Consider the following 21,950-nt stretch of genomic DNA (forward strand, 5'->3'; position numbering starts at 1 on the left):
GCAATAATTTCAATGGTGAGGAGACACAATGGTACAAATCTGGATTGACACCCCATTGACTGACCTGCCAGTCACACGCTAGACTTTGTAATACCATTGTAAATACCTCTCCGATGTCACTTGCAGGACTGCATAAGTCACTGAATGCAAGAGGTCCAAGCGGATATTTGCAATGGGGTTACATCGTGGAGACATGGTCCTGATTCTCTACCATCTTGCACCTTGTAGTCATTCACACTTGTGCAAAGTGATATAGAGCTGTACCACTCTGACTGGGTAGCATTTTGAAAGGAGACTCTCTGCCATGTGTTGACTGGCTGTTTGCTCCATCCCCCTCCCTCACAGTCCCTGCACCTCAGCCTCATTCCACTCTTGCCCCTTATACCTTCTTTACTTCCTCCCCTCTCTGTTTTCCCCTGTCCTGTCCCTTTCACCCCCCCTTGCTTCACTTTTCCCTCTCTTTTCCCTTCTGCTTAGAAAATCCCCTCCTAACTGAACCCCATCCAAAAGGAAAAACAAAAAAAGAAAAACTGGAATTTACTTGCTATTTGCTGCCATCACACTGATCATTCTGCTTGTGCATCACACTGATCACCCGGTGTCTGTCTTGTCTATTTAGATTATAAGATCTTCTGGATAGGGAATGTCTACTACTGTGTTTGTACAGTGCCTACCAAAATGCGGCACTACCCTAATGAACAAAAAATAATAAAATGTTATACTAACTTTGAAAAGGTATCAATGCCTCCACAAGGTACAAGGCAGTGGAGAATCAAGCCGAAAGTGCTTTATATAAAATCTGTATGACAACAAAGTCCCTGCCCATAGAACAGATCCCGTATTAGGGGTTAGCAATGTAGGTGGCTACAAAAAGTGCTTAATTTTCCCCACACTGCTTTACAGAAAACAGGAAGGATTTCAGCACTCTGTACAGTCTGTCTCGTTAACTCTTTAGCAAAAGCTTCCTTCCCCTTCCTGTAACAGGCTCACAAGGTTTCCTGTGGCCCCTGGAGCATGGATTTGGAAAAGGGAGTTTGGATCCCAATTCCCTTCATAGCTAACCCCAAGGCAGAGGATTAGAAAGGAGGGAGAAGTGCCCAAGAGCTGAGGTTTCTGCAAACATAGGAAAACAAGAGAGTGCAAAGAGAAAAAGGAGAAGAGTAAAAGTGAATAAGATAAGGGGACTCAGGGAATGTGGAGAGGGCAGTTGGGATGGGAGGGAGAGAGCACCTGGGGTAAGAAAGAGAGAGGAGAAAACAACGAAGAGGGAAGAGATGGACAAATGTGGATAAAAAAAGAAAATAAAGGGGAAATATATAAAGTATGAAGAAAGAATGGGAAAGTAGTATAATAAGTTTTATTTTCACTTCATTTATATCCCTCCACGCTAAATTGTGTTTTATAGGAATCCTTTAAGGAGTTGATGTTATTTTAAATACGTATTCACACACCCACAGCTGAAATAGTTGCCATTTTTTTCCAGACTGAGTCAGAGGCTAGGAGGTCAGGCTCCACCAGTCTAAACTAGACATGATACCGAAAAGGGGTATAATACAAAGTCATCCAATATTCACTTGGCTCACATTTTATATATTATTTTTTGTTCATTCAACTTAAGGTCTAGAGCAGAGGTGGGCAAACTTTTTGGCCCGAGGGCTACATCAGAGTTGTGAAATTGTATGGAGGGCTGGGTAAGGAAGGCTGTGCCTCCCCAAACAGCCTGGCCCCCACTCCCTATCCGCCCCCCCCATCAGAATTCCCAACCCATCCAACCCCCGTCCCTTGTCCCCTGACTACCTCCTCCCAGGACCCCCCACCCTAACCATCCCCTGGAACCCCACCGCCATCCAACCCCCCCTGCTCCCTGTCCCCTGACTGCCCTGACCCCTATCCACACCCCTGCCCCCTGGGACTCCCACGCCTATCCAACTGACCCCTGCTCCCCATCCCCTGACTGCCTCGACCCCCAGAACCTCCGCCCCATCCAACCCCCTCTGCTCCCTGTCTGCCCCCCAGGACCCCCTGCCCCTTATCCAATCCCCTCTCCCTTGCTCCCTGCCCCTTATCCAATCCCCTCTCCCTTGCTCCCTGCCCCCTTACCATGCTGCTCAGAGCGGCAGGACTGGTAGCTGTGCCGCCTGGCCGAAGCCAGCCGCACTCCCCGCGTGGTGGTGAGGGAAGGCGGATAGAGGGGGAGGGGCCAGGGGCTAGCCTCCCCAGCCGGGAGCTCAAGGGCCAGGCAGGATGGTCCCATGGGCTGTAGTTTGCCCACCTCTGGTCTAGAGTTCCATATACAGGAAAGAATTTGGCACACTAACCCCACTAGGCAGTCCTATTAGCAGTTCCTTTAAACACTCTTCCCATCCACGCATAAAAGTGCTCCCACCTTTGCATTGGTGTTTCAACTGCACTTAGGATGAGACTTGCTTTGTGCAAATCTAACTATCACGTGGTCCTCCATTGGGTCAGTATGGATGGAGATTGTATTATTGGGACTGCTTCATCAGCTGTCTTTTCACAGCACCCTAGTCACTATTTAGTGTTCCTGCCTAATCATCACACACTGTTGAGTTGGCCAAAGGCCACTTACCTGTACCCACAGACAGCGCTGCACACTTCAGATCTCAGTTGCAAGTCATTTTCACAGTGAACAATTTCTAACACAATCTTATATTGGGATGGCTCATCTTATTAGGCTGATGCTCAGGCACTGGTGTCAATCTGGGGAGAGGAGATCCAGAGCCAATTGAACAAAATAATGCTCAGTGCTCTGGAGTGTGACTATTTAGCCAAGCAACAGGCAGAAACGGGCATCAACAGGAGCATCAAGCCATGCTGTAAGAAGACAAAAAGGGTCTGGATTTCATGACCTCAAGGTCCCCTCCAGTTCTAAATTTCTATGATTCTGTGAAAAGGAGCTGAAATCCAGCTCATGACTATAATCATCAATCAGGACTGGAGTGGGAAACTTATCCACTGTTTGAAAAGCTGGATTAAATCCCAGGATCCATCTCTCCATTCAGACAGATAACCTACTATAGTGGTTCTCAGCCAGAGGTCCGGGGTCCCCTAGAGCGGTGGTTCTCAAAGCCGGTCCGCCGCTTGTTCAGGGAAAGCCCCTGGCAGGCCAGGCCGGTTTGTTTACTTGCCGTGTCCGCAGGTTCGGCCAATTGCAGCTCCCACTGGCCACAGTTCGCCACTCCAGGACAATGGGGGCTGCAGAAAGTGCCGCGGGACGTGCTGGCGGCCCTTCCCGCACCCCCCCATTGGTCTGGAGCAGCGAACCACGGCCAGTGGGAGCCACAATCAGCCGAACCTACGGACACGGCAGGTAAACAAGTTGGCCCAGCCCACCAGGGGCTTTCCCTGAACAAGCGGCAGACCAGCTTTGAGAACCACTGCCCTAGAGGGCCACAAACAGGTTTCAGAGGGTCCAACAAGAATTAGACTTACTGGGGCACTCAGCAAAAAGCCCTGACCCCGCCACATGGGGCTGAAGCCAAAGGCTGAGCAATGTAGTGTCATGGGGCCCCACGCAATTGCCGTGTTTACTACCCTCTAACACCGACCCAGGCTTTTATATGCAGAAAAACAGTTATTGTGGCTCAGGTAGGCCGTGGAGTTTTTATAGCACACTGCGGGGGAAAGGGAAGAGGCTCAGGAAAAAAAAAAGAAAAAGGTTGAGAACCCCTGTCCTACTAGATGCCATGGAAACACCTTGTGGTCTGATCAGTAGGGATAGGCAGCCTGGATGGATGACAAGCCAGAACAGGTGATGCCCCTCACACTGCTGCATTCGCAGGATTTCCAGACAGATCCAAAATTCTGAGCTGCAAACTGCACAGACCCACAATCCTGCCCATTGTAGCTGAGCTGGTTTAACAGGAGAAAGAACCAGGGGATGAGCGGTTATATAGCTTTTTGATATCTCATACCGTTGGGAGCTGATTTTTCATATTTTGGGGAAGGGGAAGAGTTTTCTTGGTTCTTATGAATGTTGCCATTAGCAACTGTAGAAAGGACCACTACAGGGTCATGAGGACAGAAGCATTCACCTCACCTCTCCTCTACTCTACTAGCCTCACTCTACCTCTTATTTCTTTCTACCTCTCATTAGTGCAGTGGGAAGAGCTGGTTCCTGCACACCTGTTTCAATTTTCAGAGTCTTGCATCTCCTTCAGCTCTTCTTTCTGGCTGCATGGCCAGTGTTCTGGGTCAGGGCAGAAGTGCTAAATTCAACATACACAGTGGCTGGCTGAGCTATGTCATATGTCCAGACTCAGAAAGCTGGACAAATGAGGGGAGGAAAATCAGAAAATAACATAGCAGCTGAAACAGGAGAAAACAGGAGTTTTCTATTGGAAGAAATTCCCTATAGGGTACTATGGCCAAAGCATAAGTTACATTTCATCTGTTGGCCCACATACCAGCCTACTCACCTAGATAGTACATATGACTCTTACCTACCTGAAAACACATTTCATTCTGTCTTGAAATGAAAGATGCATAAAAAGCAGTCCTAAATAAATTCCTTCTGTCTCACTAATGTTTTTAAAGCAGCACAAGACGTAATAATCAAGCTGATGGGTGGCTCACTCAAGTCAAGAGCGGTAGGAAAAAAGACAACAGACTAAGTGAGATATCTAATGATTCCAGGCCTTAATTTTCCCCAGTTACTCCAGTTAGTCTATGGATCTCCAAAAGTACTGCCCTTCACCAAATCACCACTACTGCTGGAGATGCCTCACAAGTACCTTTTGGGAGCTTCAGCAGAAACCTTATTTGCCAAGCAAGGAAACAACAGAGTTTATTCAGACTTCCATTTTGAGAATGGGATTTAGGGGACTCTTCCAGGGGATTAAGGGAGTTTGATTTATTCTCAAATTATGCCAGAAGGCTTTCCAAAATCTCCCACAAGTCACTGCTTTAGAAAGCTGTGCTGGGGACTGGGCTACAAACAATGCTACTACAACTGTGAACACCACGGGTGGGTAGACAACAAACCTGAACCAGCCTGGCTTGCCTTCACACTGTACCACTGACACATACACTGGTGCTAACCCACCAATTAAATGCCCTAGTGTAGACCACATTAGAGGCAGAAGAGAATGGAGTCAATTTTTATTACTATATTTGGAGAATGGTAAAAGCTTTTTTAAAGTTTAGTTAATAAATTGTTTTCAATGGAAAGGAGTACTTGTGGCACTTTAGAGACTAACCAATTTATTTGAGCATGAGCTTTCGTGAGCTACAGCTCACTTCATCGGATGCATTCATCACGAAAGCTCATGCTCAAATAAATTGGTTAGTCTCTGAGGTGCCACAAGTACTCCTTTTCTTTTTGCGAATACAGACTAACACGGCTGTTACTCTGAAACCTGTTTTCAATGGGTTTGTGTAATTAAATGACTATTAGTTTAACATTGTCAAGTGTTTGAATGGAGATAGGCAATTAAGTGGAGGTACAATTCAAATTTTCTCAAATTCCTTTGAGAGTCATAAGGTTTCATTCAAAAAATAAAAGATTTCTTATTATATAATGTTTCCAAGTAAATCTTGATAGAGGCTCAGAAAGGGTAACACTTTGTGTATTCATTTGCCCTTTCTTTTTTTGCTAAGTCAACAGAAGGGCAAGCTGAGTTCTGTGAATTCTTCTTAGTCTTGAGGTTATATTTGCGTTCCTGGAGCTGGAAACATGCATTAATATACAACAATACACAAAGCCAGGGCATACATATGTACCACAGGGGAAGAGGAAATAAGTTTTAAAGTACTCACAATCTCATGCAGATCAATAATTAATAACTTTACAGTGTGAAAGACTTAAAGCTGCTAAATATTTTAGTGCATTTTAATCTATGCACTGTAAAATGATAATTCATCTTTTAATGATAAAAGTCAAAAGCAGGTATCAATTATTTTCATTTGTATAATTTCCCCTTTTCAAATACCTAAAGTAAAGAGCAAAGCAAAAAATGTTGACTTTCCTTGAATGTTGTTAGCAAATGATTATAAAAAGAAGATGTAACAAAACCAGAGAGAATAAGGGGTTAAAGCTGCTGGGCTGAAGTGGACACCCTAGCCTCGGGCTATCCAGCCCCAGTTGTCTGCTTAAGAAATGTGGCTCCACCTCAGTGCAGTGTTGACTGGACTCAAAGTAGTTGTGTCCCAAGAGAGCACAACTACACTTGAGTGAAGATAAGTCACCCTGTGGTTCATCAGCTTGTTGCTAACTATCATTACACAAACTAAATGTTGACTGATTAAACTGGATGGGACTGACATCAAGCACATTAGAAGCACACCCTTTACTTTTAAATCCGACTCTTACCCTATGTGTCCAGGAGGCACAAACTGCTTGGTGATGAATTGCAAGCTTTATTTCTGTTTATTAAAGCACAACTTTAATTTATTCCAACATCTAAGGGCGCATTGTTACATTCGCAGATTGAGTATGCACACACTATTTTTACCACTACAGTAGCTTTAAAAGAAAGCTATGTCTGTAATTAAGCATATGTAATCTTTCAAATGAAGTTAAATACAGCCTTTCGTATTACTTTAAATACTATGTGTCTTTTAGCTAGTGAACCTGAAACAAATGATAAATACTATAGTAACAGGAATAAGGCATTTTGACTAATAAAAGGATAAGTATTTTACAATTAAGACAGTGTATAAAAGGAGAAGGTATTTCAAACTTTTTAAAAAAGTGACAAGGAAACTTACATTATTCTTTAACAAGAATGTAACTGCTGATAAAAATAGCAACTGGGGCTGCGTATCTCATAACCACATCAGAAATTTCTTCCAAAAGGCCTAAAAACTCTAGGAAGGGTCAACATAAATAACAAATCTTAAAATCTAAACAAAAATTGTGGCACTAAAAACACAATGCATGAAATTTATCTCTGAGTCAATTTACATATAAAATTATCAGAATTGGGTCTCTCTCTTTATGCCTGTCTGACGTGCCCAGTACAATTTCTATTTAGATCTTAGATATGCCTAAGGCACCTAAGCACTGTACAAGCACTATGAATCATTGAGTATGAATGTGACACAAGTCACATCTCAGTCTCCTCCCTCCCCCTCAACACACACTTATTTTTGTTGTTGTTGGCACTATATAATCTCCCTAGTATCAGAGCATGTCACAATCTCAAGCCTACTACTCTGACTCCCTGTTTGTGTTAAGACCACCCTAAGTTTCAGATTTTTGTTTCAAGGTAGCAAGATATCACTTTCACTGACCTTCTGCTCAGTTTTGAATGAATCTTCCCCCTTGGTGTGCAAAACTTTCCAGGTGCTTTCTGTGACCTAGCTCTGACTTCCTAACCATCTCTGGGCTCCTTCCCGGTGATCTTCACAGTTTGAGTGTTGCTTTTTCCACTTGGTTCCAGAAGGTTAGGGCAGTACATCTCCATTCCTACAACCTACAAGATCCATTCGCAGTCTTCAGATTTCAACTTTATAATTTTATTTAAACTATGACTGAGGGGACCTGAGTACCAGAGAGAGGACCCACTGCACTGGCCACTTCTGGGATTACCTCACCACTGCAGCCTGGGCTCCTTGCTGATGAGAGAAGTTGGAAGCTCTTTAAGATTATGTCTATACAGTAACTAGATACCTGTGGCTAGCTCAGGCTGCAGGACTGTTTCATTGCTGTGTGGACCTTCTGAGTTTAGGTTGGCTCCCAAGCGCTAGGATCCGGTGGGGTGGGAGGATCCCAGAGCTTGGGGCTCCAGAATACACAGCAATGAAAACAACACTGCAGCCCAAGCCCCTCAAGCCCAAGTTGGCTGATATAGGCCAGCTGCAGGCCTATATCAGCCTATATCAGGCCTATATCTTTGTTGTGTAGACCAGTGGTTCTCAAACTTCTGTACTGGTGACCCCTTTCAAATAGCAAGCCTATAAGTGCGACCCGCCTTATAAATTAAAAACACTTTTTAATATATTTAACACCATTATAAATGCTGGACGCAAAGCGGGGTTTGGGGTGGAGACTGACAGCTAGCAACCCCCCATGTAATAACCTCACAACCCCCAGAAGGGTCCTGACCCCCAGTTTGAGAACCCCTGGTGTAGACAAACCCTAAGAGCCTTCCCACACCCCCAGATGGGACATGCTGTCCATGGTAATCATTTTAGATGTCAGCTGACTTTAGTATAATTGAATTTGGTAACATTTGTGCTCCCTATTAGGGGTTGGAGGCACTGGCTTTTATTAATTTTAGCTGAGACACCAAAGAATGGTGTTAGGCAACCGTTTATCTGCCACAAAGATTCCAGCCTACATGGTATCTACTCCTTACTCCTGTTCAAACGTATGTAAGCCCATTAGAAAGCACAATGAGAAAACATGGGCTATGATAAGGGCCCTACCAAATTCATGGCCATGAAAAATGCGTCACGGACCACGAAAACTGGTCTCCCACCGTGAAATCCTGGTCTTTTGTGTGCTTTTACCCTATACTATACAGATTTCACAGAGGAGACCAGCGTTTCTCAAATTGGGGGTCCTGACCCAAAAGGAAGTTGTGGGGGGGGGGGGTCACAAGGTTATTTTAGGGGGGTTGTGGTATTACCACTAGCGATGTAAAAGTTTAACCGGTTAACCGATAAAATTGATGCTTCTCGGTTTCTGTGAGCAATTAAACTCTGCCTGGGGTCCTGTCTGCCGGCCCCGCACACCCTCAGGGTCCTGGCTGCTCGCCCGGCATCCTAGCGTGCCTGGGGATCTGCTGCCACCCTGCACAGAGCCCTGGGTGTGGGGCCGGCCTAAAACGTGTGGGTGCTGCAGCGCCTCCTGCACCCTGTTTAAATGTTTAACCGTGTAACAGATAGAATTTTAATCAGTTACACGATTATTGTTTTTACACATTATTTACATCCCTAATTACCACCCTTATTTCTGCTCTGCCTTCAGAGCTGGGTGGCCAGAGAGCAGCAGCGGGTGGCCATGCCCCCGGCTCTGAAGGCAGCACCCTGCCAGCAGCAGCGCAGAAGTAAGGGTGGCAATACCATACCATGCCATCCTTACTTCTGCGCTGCTGCCTTCAGAGCTGGGCAGCTAGAGAGTGGTGGCTGCTGACCGAGGGCCTAGCTCTGCAGGCAGCAGCACAGAAGGCTGACAATACCATACCATGCCATCCTTACTTCTGCGCTGCTGCTGGCGGCGGCTCTGCCTTCAGAGCTGGGCTCCCAGCCAGCAGCTGCCACTCTCCAGCTGCCCAGCTCTGAAAGCAGCACCACTGCCAGCAGCAGCGCAGCAGTAAGGGTAGCAGTACTGCAACGCCTTCCCTACAATAACCTTGCGATCCTCCCACAACTCCTGTTTGCGTCAGGACCCTTACAACACCATGAAATTTACGATTTTAAAAATCCTATGATTGTGACATTGACCAAAATGGACAGCGAATTTGGTAGGGCCCTAGCTATGATGGTGTTGGCATCCAGCTTTCTCTCCACCTTGTCTGTTCTGGCTGATTTAGTTGAGCAACTTACTCAGTGCATGAAGAATAAAGCTAGGACTTGGACAGCTATTAGATGGATGAGGCTCAACACATCTTCAGGTGACAAGTGGAATAATTTAATTATCATGATCACTGTCAGTAAGCCTTGCAGAAGAAAGATCGAGAGAAACCCAGCACGTGGTGTACCAGGAAAGGGGGAGGGAGGAGTTCCAGGTGTTAAAGGGGAAACACAGAAGAAACCATGAGGCTGGAGTGGGAGAAGGATATAAAATAATGGCTAAGTAAGAAGCTTGGGCATAGCAAAGGGTGAGGAGGAGAATAGGAAGAGAAGAAATGTAAAGAGGCCAAGAGAGAATACTGCAAGGCTCCTTCCAATCAATCTGATGTTTCAAAATAGTGAGTTGCAACCCAAATGTCAGATCACCCCAATAAAACCCTCTGTTAAAAACCTCTTTTCCCACAGTTGTTTTTTAGCAGTTTTTTTATTTATTTCAAATGTAAACAAATAGTTCTTTTTAGAAATAGGTAACATTTGCTCTCATACAAGTTAAAAAACCCCAACAAGATACAGATTATTTTGAAATGCAAACCCTTCGGTAAAATGAACAATTAATATAATCTAGATGATTTGCTGCACTTTGCAATCAAGATACATACAAGTATGTATGTATGCCAAAAAACTACTACTTTAATAAATTTCCCATTGCCTTTAATACAAGTGGATGTAAACTCTGGTAAGCAGTTGCTTCAGTAACTTTTCCCTCATGTGGTTTCCCATTGTTCTTTGTAATGTAGATGCACTGAAATCACGAATTGGCAGTGAGACAGGCAGTGGCAGATCCACCCATACAGCATCACGCTGAGAACAGTGGAGCTTCGTGCAGGTGTTAGGTCTGTATGCATGGATGCTATTGCAGGACTGGGGCCATAGTTCTTAACTTTTTCATTTACCATCTGTGATCTTTAGGACTTTCCATTTTCTTGGACATGAATGTTTTGTTTTGTGTTACTTTCTGTGGAGTTTTGTTTTAAACAGTTTGTGTTCTATTAAACATACCTCTTCATGGATGAGAGAGGCTGGTACCCTTAGGAGGAAGGAGAACAGGTTTAACACAAACTGGTAGCTCTGTGGAAAGTCTGATTCTTTATAGTGTGTCAGTTGTCCACATATCCTACAAAAAAAACCAAACACACAAAAAAAAGGTAAGTATGTTCTAAATCACAAATTTATCTTGTTGACATTCAGACATACTCAAGTTTTCCTCTAATTTGAGTATTTTTTATTATATCATAAGTACCACTATTGATCTATGGCTCCAATCTATGGACCCACTCAGAGTCTCAATGGAATATTTATTTGCAAGACTGGGGCCACATACAGATTAGGCTAGGTCGCTATTCTAGAGACAGGTAAGAATGGTGTGCTGTACATGTTTCCCAAAACCAGGTACACACTGGTCTTCACTAAAACCCTGTATTTTCCATGATTCCACCACTGCAGATTGAGACAATTTGGCTGTCAAATCTAAGATGTTACTTAAGAAAATTATTCCTCTCCTATCCCCCGCTTATGAGGAGCAAAACCTTTTAAATGTGGACAGAATGTATCAGGTGGAGTCATGTTTTCCAGAGTCTGCAGACAGCCAGGAACAATAGCTCCAACGGGTGTGACTTGCTCTTATTCATCATAACTGATGTAATTCTGAGCCTACTGATGACAATTTAAATGTCAGCATTAACTATTTCGCTACTATTCATTTTTAGCAGAAACATTCAGTTAGTGCACTTATTCCACTGGCCATAGCTGGGGTGGTTACAATAGAGGGTACGGGGCCAAGCTTTCTCCTGTCAAATGTTGCTGGAGTGGAGAACTGTGTGTTTCAGCCTCAAAAAAAAAAAAAAAAAAAAAAAAAGTTAAGCAATCTCTGTCCACACTGATTGGACCTTTATTGTACATTGCAGTTTACCTTTAAATAAAATTTTCCTTAAACACTTCTTCCTGGAATCAATATTTTATAATAGCTTATTACTATATGTATGGTTACTTAAAACAAATCTCCACTGACATTTTTAGAGCTTCTTTTTGTTTTTAGGCAGTATTAGCCTCATGTGTTTGAAATAGCAAGATTTTAAAATCAATATTACATGGCATTTGAATTCTGGGGGCTTGGTACTTTATTACAATTAATTTTATAGTGGTGCACAATTTTATTGTAAAAATATTTGTAACGGAGCAACGTACAAAGGACTAGAAAAGGTTGACAGTGACGATTAAAAAAAAATCCAAATCTGCATTTAGGAACTTGTAAGAGATCAAAACATCATGTTTATGCACATCAATGAAGCTGAAAGAAAGATACTCAGGCATTTTTTATGTGGAATGGCCCATGAGGTAACACTTCTTTTCAAAGTGTTCTGCTCTCTCAAAATATATTTTGTCAACCAAAACTAATGATCTGATACAAACAGGTTAAAGTGGCATTGCAGGGCACCTATTTGATTTTAATGGGAGTGAGGGTTTTCATACAGACATCAAATACATAGAATTTGCATTTTCTTCCTCAAAGGCATTTTTTCCTTACTATCTACTCCAAGAATAGCTAAAAGGATCTAAGACTTCAGGACCTTGTGGCTTTTTAAATTCCCAGACAAAAATTACATTAAAATGAAGTGTACATATAAACAAAATTAGAGTAAAATTCATTAAAGGGATGTTTAATTAGCTTAAAAACTAAGTGTTAGAAACACAAGAAACTCACAGTTAGGTAAGCTTAAAAAGTCCAAACATTTTAACATATGGAAATTTAAAGCAACCTTAACTGTGCTCTGTAGTGAGGCCATGAAATAGCCATATGCATAAAGCATTTCAGTGGTTCCAGAAAAACTGATTTTTAAAGAAACATTTCTGGGGTTTGTTTTTAGCTCTATGGCATCTCTAATGCACAAAGTCTCATAGCTGAGGGAATGAATGCTCTTTTCACATTTTCAAAAAATTAAAGAAATGGCCATATTTGTAACTACATTAACTACTTGCACTATAGATGATACAATGGGAAATCTAAAGGATAAGAATTTAAACTCAATTCTTGATTTCTGATGGCTATGACTATTTGCATTACAACATAATGTGAAATGTACTACATATGTAAATACATGCTTAAATACAAAATTTGCACGGAGAGAGATTGTTCATGCAAACATACATTAAAAAAAACACTTATCCAATGTGTATCAGATTTATGCATATGAATAAAGAGGATTCTTCCCCCACCCTCTGTTAAAAAGTTTCTTGTTCATACAAAAGAATGTACCTAAAGAACAAAAGCTCTTGTAATATGATACTATGTTTACATTATTCCAACCCACTTCTGTCTTGGTGAATGCATAAAAGGCAAAGTGAAAAGGAAAAAAGGTAGGTGAATAATAAGCAAGTACACTGAAAAGGCAACAAAGTGTGCACACACTTTAGACTCAGTCATTTTCAAAAACAGAATATTAAATAAATTAAACTTAAAATAATATAGCTGATATTGTAGTGTTTGTTTTCTTAAATGTGATATTTTATAGTAAATAAAATCTTAAGGCTTGGGTATACAATATATTGGCATGAAATGCAATGAGATTGAATTCAGATATCCCAATATTTCTTCCCACAAAAGACAGCAGAAACCCATTATTGCAGTGTGAATCCAAGATGATCTTCAATCTCTCAGTATCCTTTCCTCACCCCAACCTAATCCATTGGCTGAACAGGAGCTGGGTTTGCTTTTCATGGCATGACCCAGTGGCAGAACAGTAAACTGGCCTTAGGCCAGGCCACCTTGTTTATTAAAAATAAAAAAAAAATCAGGATTTTGGAGGCTAGATAAAAACACCATTTGAGATGTAAATTCTTCTTCCTGCCCCACAAGAGATAAATGCTATTGAACTCTTACATTATCCTGAGTAGTCTTCTGCACTCAGATGAAAGTTGGCCATCTTTTAATCCACTTAATGTGTGTCATGTTAATTTTACATCGTTCTAGTTTTTTAATCAAAATATTTTGTGGTACGAAGTCAAATGCCTTACAGAAGTCTAAGTATATTACATCAACACTATTATCTTTATCAAACTGTAATCCCATAAAAAAAAAATCACATTAGTTTAACACCATCTATTGCATACAACAGTATGACTTTTCCAACCCACGACCAATATATATATGTATTAGGGCTGTCGAGCGATTAAAAAAATTAATCACAATTATTCGCGTTGTTAAACAGTAATGGAATACCATTTATTTAAATATTTTTGGATATTTTCTACATTTTCAAATATATTGATTTCAATTACAATACAGAATACAAAGTGTAGAGTGCTCACTTTATATTTATTTTTATTACAAATATTTGCACTGTAAAAAACAAAAATAATATTTTTCAATTCACCTCATTAAAGTACTGTAGTGCAATATCTTTATCATGAAAGTTGAACTTACAAATCTAGAATTACGTACAAAAAATAATTGCACTGAAAAATAAAACACTGTAAAACTTTAGAGCCTACAAGTCCACTCAGTCCTACTTCAGCCAATCGCTCAGACAAACCAACGTGGTTACAATTTGCAGGAGATAATGCTGCCCGCTTCACGTTTACGTCACCTGAAAGTGAAAACAGGCGTTTGCATGGCACTGTTGTAGCCAGCATAGCAAGATATTTCGGTGCCAGATGCGCTAAAGCAGGGGTAGGCAACCTATGGCATGCGTGCGAAAGGCAGCACGTGAGCTGATTTTCAGTGGCACTCACACTGCTCAGGTCTTGGCCACTGGTCCGGGGGGCTCTGCATTTCAATTTAATTTTAAATGAAGCTTCTTAAACATTTTAAAAACCTTATTTACTTTACATACAACAATAGTTTAATTAAATATTATAGACTTATAGTAAGAGACCTTCTGAAAACATTAAAATGTATTACTGGCATGCGAAACCTTAAATTAGAGTGAATAAATGAAAACTCGGCACACCACTTCTGAAAGGTTGCCGACCCCTGCGCTAAAGATTCATATGTCCCTTCAACTTCAACCACCATTCCAAAGGACACGTGTCCATGCTGACGATGGGTTCTGCTCGATAACTATCCAAAGCAGAGCAGATCAACGCATATTCATTTTCATCATCTGAGTCAGATGCCACCAGCAGAAGGCTGATTTTCTTTTTTGGTGGTTGGGATTCTGTAGTTTCTGCATCTGAGTGTTGTTCTTTTAAGACTTCTGAAAGCATGCTCCACACCTCATCCCTCTCAGATTTTGGAAGGCACTTCTGATTCTTAAACCTTGGGTCGAGAGCTGTAGCTGTTTTTAGAAATCTCACATTGGTCTCTTTGAGTTTTGTCAAATCTGCTGTGAAAGTGTTCTTAAAACAAACGTGCTGGGTCATCATCCGGGACTGCTATAACATGAAATATATGGCAAAATGCGAGTAAAACAGAGCCGAAGACATACAGTTCTCCCCCAATGAGTTCAGTCACAAATTTAATTAACACATTATTTTTTAACAAGCATCATCAGCATGGAAGCATATCCTCTGGAATGGTGGCCAAAGCATGAAGGGGCATACGAATGTTTAGCATATCTGGCAGATAAATACCTTGCAACGCCAGCTACAAAAGTGCCATGCGAATGCCTGTTCTCATTTTCAGGTGACATTGTAAATAAGAAGCAGGCAGCAGCATCTCCTGTAAACGTAAACAAACTTGTTTGTCTAAGCAATTGGCTGAACAAGAAGTAAGGACTGAGTGGACTTGTAGGCTCTAAAGCTTTACATTGTTTTCTTTTTGAGAGCAGTTATGTAACAAAACAAAAAAAAAATCTACATTTGTAAGTTGAACTTTCATGATAAAAAGATTGCACTACAGCACTTGTATGAGGAGAACTGAAAAATACGATTTCTTTTGTTTATAATTTTTACAGTGCAAATATTTGTAATAAAAATAATAATATAAAGTGAGCAGTGTACACTTTGCATTTTGTGTTGTAATAGAAATCAATATATTTGAAAATGGAGAAAAACATCCAAAAATATTTAATACATTTAAATTGGTATTCTATTGTTTAACAGTGCAATTAATCGCGATTAATTTTTTAAATCACGATTAATTTTTTTGAGATTATATAACAGCTTAGCATAGGTAAGTCACTAGCCAATGCACAGTCTCAGTCCATAGCTCTCACAGTAAATATCTTGTTTAATAAATATAAAATACCTTACAAAAATTTAATTGAGAAACTTTTTCATGAATATTCAACACATTTCCAACAAGAATCAGATACTCACTTCTCATTACATAGTTTAACTGTACACAGCCAATACTTGGTGTTCATGGTTGTAAGTGAATTGCCTTTTTCTTGCAAAACTCCCTCTAGGATATGCCCATGAAAACAATTCCCATCTGTGTTTTCTTCAGCCCAATTTAACTGGAAACTTGAAGGGCTTTGCTTTTCAGCAACTTGCCTTGAACCAGACAGTGCGCCAAACTGTCTTTGTAAGTTCACTACCATTTCTGTACAAAGAGAAACAAAAACCTAAGCCACAGTGTATCATTACATTTTCCCACAAACAGAGTTTACCTTTCTACACAGAACATTAAAATCCTGTTTTAAAAAGTTAATTTGAATTTGTGCTTTTTTCTACCTCTGCATGATATATAGAAAAAGTGTGAAATGTTTATTTTTCTTCTTCTCCTTTTTACATTTGAAATTCAAGTCAGTCTATTTTAAAAACCTCTATTGTGACTGGAACTATTATTAAAGTTATGACTGTAAGTAAAGAGACAAAGTTACAGAGGACCTGAGAGGAGAAGTAATTTTAAATCAGATTGTTTAGAGATCTTTTTAAAAAACGCATTTAACTCCATTTTCTGATAAACATTTTGAAGAAAGGATGTTTTAAGAATTCAAACACCATTACCCCTCCAGTTATGCTATCAGAGCCCACAATACACATGCTCAGACTCCCAAGAGGTACTCCAACAAAACAAGTGAAGACCGAAAAGACTTTCTTTTTACTGGATTTTTACTGTAAAAATATTGGGAAAGCTTAAAAAATACAGGCTGCCTTTATACATAATAAAATAGCATAAAAAGGTCAAAAGTTCAATTATGCAAAAATCCATTTCAAGTCTCTTGTAATATAAACAAAGTATTCTGGTACTCTCATTCTAAATCCCTTTGATAAACAAAAACTTGAACAGGGAAAAAGACAAGAAAATATTCGTATTGTATTGCTCACATTGTTGGCTAAAGAAAATTATACTCACGTCTTTTCTTAAGAACCACAGATTTTTCCTTGGCTGAGTAAAATAGTGGTTTTTCACATTTCCACAGACACCTATCAGTGAAAGAAATACAACCTAGTGAAAAAAATAAAAACCAGCACAACCATATCTAAACAAACAAGAAAAGGCAGTCATTTCTCAGGATTGTTATTACAAGTATCCAGTATTTTAGGAATAACCTCAAATTGGTAAGTGCCCAGCACCATTATTCACCACCATGCATAAGAGAGGTCTCTCTTCAAACTGGTGGAGCGGGGCATGGAAGAAGTGCTCTTCATCAATTTTTCACCATTTATTGTAATCTATTTTGATAGCTTTAATAATTCAGTCACTGGTCACAGAGAGTTTCCATTTAATTAATATGTCAGGCCAAAGTTCTAAGTGTGATGGGAGAAAGAGCACAAGGATTTATTAATTTGCTTTACTCCAAGCTCATGCGACAGAAATAAGGATGAAATCCTGGCCCCACTGAAGTCAGTAAGACCACAATTTCACCCAAGATGTTCAACCTCAAAAAAAGTGAGGTACTGAACAATAGCATACCGGGCTCTTTCTTCATCTAATTTCTTCTGTTCCACGTCCACAGACTTCTTTATAATCTTGTACCACTTTTTGAAATCAAACCACAGGCAGCCTGAAGTAAAATCCAAAATTTAGTTTTAGGAAAAGTGATAGAGCAAAATAAAATACAGAATGTTAGAAAGGTAGCAGCAGTTAGACCTTTAGCTTTCTTTTTAAATGGATGTATTGCATATTCTAGACTCTAGATGCCTTAAAAATAAATTATACAAAACAGCAGGCAGTGAAGAAACCTACAGGATACCATCAGGGACGTGGAGGAGCCAAAGAACTGGGAGTGAATTGTGTTTCTTTAGCTCAGCTCATATAAACACTTTACACTTCTTTGGTTTTCACTCTTTGGCCCTTACCTTGCTGCTAAGAATAGCAGGAGTTAATAAGGCATTTTTCCCCCTAAGCTCCAAGACTCATCCTCAAAGAGGTGATCTGATTTAGATTTAGCCCTCCCTCTCTATAGAATAAACCTTTCACCTTTGCAACATGAATTGGCCTCCATACATATAGAATGTGAACTGTTCAAAGGAATGATGAAGGTTGACCGGTCAAAAATTTTAGCTACTTTTAAAGTATTCTTTTTAATTCTTTTTTAAAGTGTTCATGGGATTCTGAAAAGTTTAAATCAGCTCCCAAAACAAAGAAAAATAGCCTTCCCCTCTAGGCATCCTGCAAACAAAATGTCAACCATATTCCTCCAGCCCCTCCAAAATTCCAATGTCATATCATCGTTCCATATTTATGATTAACTAGAGTAATGAAACATATAGCACAAAACCCCCTGTTCTGTGATTTGAGAATAAGTACCTCTCAATTTATGCCTGAACTGTACCACATATGCATTTAAACAACATACCTAGCACCTGCTGTCCCATGACAAGAGGCGTAAGTATGATGTTAGTAAACAAGTATTGTACAAGAATTATAAGAATTCCAAACAGAACCAAGGTGTGGAGTATATTTCAAATAAAACATGCTTAAATAACTAATTTTTGAACATACAAGGTATTGTTTACTCCAAAAAGCATTGATGTGTATATTCCATGAAGAACAAAATATACATGATATAGCCAAAACTTTTGAGTTGTATTCAAAGAATGCAAGAGCAGAAACAACAGAAGCTATTAAAACTTTAAATATTTTTCAGAAAAAAGTTTATGTTTTGTCTTAAGTGGAAATGTTTTAAATTTCTATCTAGTTTAGCCCAACATCACAAATTAACATTTAAAATTTAGTTAACAGTTAATACTGAAAATGTACATACTAATGTAGATCCAAAAACTCTGCAAATGGGCTTCTAGATTTTTAAATTTACCCCAAAGTAGTAATTGATGCACCATAAAAAACTGATGAAAGCCAAAAAAAGAAAAACCAAACACATTCTTAGGGTCAATAAGTCCATGCCCTACCTAGTTTAATTACAAAATTTAATTTTAAAAATTATATTAGATTCTTTCCACTGACATATTAAGTACCTTCTTTGTTCTTTTGATTTCTTTTTCCAGCCAAGTTTGCAAGTAACCTGAAAAAATATATATTTATCAGATGGATTGTTTTTTGGAATCATACTTTCCACTTCTGAAACTTTCAAAAAAAAATTATTTAAAACAAAACCGCTGACACCAAAAATTCCACCCATTTTAGCCTTAATCCTATCTTTAAAACAATCAGATTTGGTTATCAATACGGTCATCTGCGATGTGAACTACTTCTTACTTTTAAACTAAAATTATTAGTTAGCTAAAGGCACAATAGCGTTAAATAATAATCATGAGTTATAGCAAGAAACTGACATTGCCAATTATTGAATGTGCTTTCCATTCTTTGGGCCTGAGTTAGCGGTTTAAAAAAGTTTTAGTGCAGTATTAGAAAATTTGGGCCCTTCTGATGTGAAAGTTTGCTCATAAAACACACTTACCATTCATACTGATCATCTAATAAAAATAGTAATTTGAGCACCACTATAATGATGGCTGCAGCAAGAACATCATATTTTACTTTCCTTGCTGATTTATTCACAGGATCAAGTGTCAGAAAGTCTGTTTCTCCAGCATTGATCTTTTTTACCACTCTGCAAGTCCAATTGTGCAATTCATCTAATTAAGAAAAAAGTAAAGTAAAATATTGTTAAATGAGCTGTACAGACATGTTAAATATGCCAGTTTCTAACACCTTATAAATATACAGATTTTTTTAAAATACAACTTTTTACCAATATTAACTAAATTAACCTTCAGAACACTCCTATGAGGTAGGCCAGTATGATTTAAAATATATACTATGAAATAGGGAAGAAAAATTACACCTTGAATAAAATACTCATTGGATCCTTTGGATGGAATAATGATGTTGCTAGGCCACACTGGTCATACCCTAAGTATGGCAGATCTTAAATACATGTTGTACAACCTTTAACTCGTTTGCAGAATCAGGGTCTAACTTTACTTCAAGTAGTCCTGTAGATTTAAATAGAACTACTCCCAGTAATAAAATTAAACGTGTGTGTAAGTGATTGCAGAAACAAGGCCTGAAGTGACACAGTTTAAAGTTTATAATGCTAATCTTAACTACTCTCTGTTTAAACCACAAAAGGAAAGAAATTCAAAGACATCAATATTATTCCAACACCAGTTGTACTGCATCTGAACAGTCCAATATTACTGTATACTTATTTTCACTGGTGCAAAATCCCCACATTTCTTACCTTTCCAGTTTCGCAAGAAACTCAGGAACTGATTACATCATCAGATTCCAAAACGATTAGCAATATCTTGCTATATTCTGACTGAGTACAACATTAGTTCAGCTATACTTTCTATTTCCACAGCAGCTATTGCTTGTAAGGAGTTAAATTAGTACAAGACCTGATCTTAATTTTCCAGTTGTCACCCTCATACACAACACTAAACACCCAGAGACTATGCATCAAACCACTAAAATCCCTGAAAATAAATATGTTACCAACAATAGCATCACTTACACAAGAAAGTTTCAATATGTTTAAATAGTGAATAATAAAAGAAAAAAATGACTTCTCATAATTCAACACTGTCCCAAGGGGATATTATCAATTCACTGTAGCCTAAATCACATAATATATTCCCACCCAGCTTCCCCCCCCCCCCCCAAGTTTTTTATTAAGGCAAAGTTACAATAAAACATTAATGTACTACAGCATACATTACTTATTCAGGATCAGATTAATATTCAAAGAACCTGGATAAAGCTTCTGGATTCCAGGTTGGAAAGCCCTCCCTTCTCTGAGAAGGCTAGAAATGGGTAAACAAATTTTTAAATACCTATCCTCTTTTTGGTGATTCTCTTGGTACAAAAGCTTTTCCATTACAAGGACAGTCCATATTTTACTATACCACAATTCCAAAGGAGGAAGGGTCACCACTTTCCAGTAATGTGCAACCAAAGTCTAGCTGCTAACAATAAAAATATATTTTGTCATTTTGTTTAAAATGTAGATTTCCCGGAGCAATAAGTAAGCAGGTCAGGAGATCTTTAAGAAGTTGGTATTCTGTCATAGGATTCATTTCTTCAATAATTTTCTCCCAAAACAGTCTAATTCCTGGACACAATCACATGTGCAAGTATTTTCCCCTTTCCCTGCAAACCCTCCAACAGAGCACTTCCCTAGGAGCAAAAACAGGATGGATCTTAATTGGAGTCAAAGGCCACCTACATGGTAATTTATAAAAATTTTCTTTATGAGCTACACAAATTGAAGATGTATATCCCCTTTCCCATACAGAGACACAGTCATCCAGATCAATTTCTTTGTCCAAATCCCTCTCCCATCCTGTTATTCCTTTTTCAGATAGTCACTAATTCTTTTTATGTTAAGTTTTATTGTGGATTCCATTTGTTGCTCCTTTGTAACTATTCTTCTTTTGTAGTAATTTTAAAAGGTCTGACAGCTTTGAATTTCTTTGTAGTAAGTCTGAAAACTGCAGACCTACAGACCATCCTCAAATGACGTAGCTGATATTTCAAGATTTCAAAATAATGTGATGTTACATATAATATAATGCTACACAGGCACAGAATGATTAAAAGATGGAATATCCAGTCTGGAATTCTAGCTCTAAATGTGAGCTTTCTTCTTTTTACACATTCAAATGTGACCTTAAATAAGAATTGCAAGCTCACACAGTGAGAAGAATTGTTGTATACTCATAAAATATCTGATATGTATGAAAAATAAATTTCACTGAATAGTTTAGAAATGGTAAACAGCCATCTTGACTAACTGGGCCACTTGTGATACCTGCAGCATGGAAGCCCAATATATATAGCATATATACTAGTTTCTATAGTCATTTGTTAGATAATCTTGAATGTTTACTATTTAAACAAAAAGCACGGAATGTTTACACAGCACTAATTCTGATGTTAACTCAGAAATCAAGCAAGTCAGAAACTGATTTACAGTCCCTGACACTGTGACCCCAGAGAACTAGAATCACAAGGTACTTTTCATTTCAGTTTGTAAATACTGAGAAATCTCCAACTGAGCTTCAGATAGTTGTACAGAGAAAAATGGGATTATTTCTTTTAATTTCTGTGACCAGAT

The 21,950-nt window shown here is 39.2% G+C and overlaps 1 protein-coding gene across 5 annotated transcripts in view; it reads right to left on the reverse strand.

Moving 5' to 3' along the window:
* Window positions 1-2,603: 2,603 nt before the first annotated feature.
* Window positions 2,604-21,950, reverse strand: part of TAF1B (TATA-box binding protein associated factor, RNA polymerase I subunit B) — a 62,905-nt gene continuing 43,558 nt past the window's right edge. For 2 of the 5 annotated variants that reach the window (XM_037894084.2, XM_043542272.1), the window contains 7 exons: window positions 19,287-19,464; window positions 18,844-18,890; window positions 17,339-17,429; window positions 16,778-16,848; window positions 15,796-16,021; window positions 10,540-10,654; window positions 6,363-7,436 (listed from right to left, as the gene is read on the reverse strand). In XM_037894084.2, coding sequence (XP_037750012.1) covers window positions 7,335-7,436; window positions 10,540-10,654; window positions 15,796-16,021; window positions 16,778-16,848; window positions 17,339-17,429; window positions 18,844-18,890; window positions 19,287-19,464 — 830 coding nt within the window. In that variant the 3' untranslated portion in view covers window positions 6,363-7,334. Of the gene's footprint in view, window positions 2,722-6,362; window positions 7,437-9,948; window positions 10,655-15,795; window positions 16,022-16,777; window positions 16,849-17,338; window positions 17,430-18,843; window positions 18,891-19,286; window positions 19,465-21,950 lie in introns of those variants that run through there. The other 3 variants (XR_005224574.2, XM_043542271.1, XM_037894086.2) reach the window with 3 other exon arrangements.

Source organism: Chelonia mydas, chromosome 3 (assembly GCF_015237465.2).
Source record: "Chelonia mydas isolate rCheMyd1 chromosome 3, rCheMyd1.pri.v2, whole genome shotgun sequence".
NCBI lineage: Eukaryota > Metazoa > Chordata > Testudines > Cheloniidae > Chelonia > Chelonia mydas.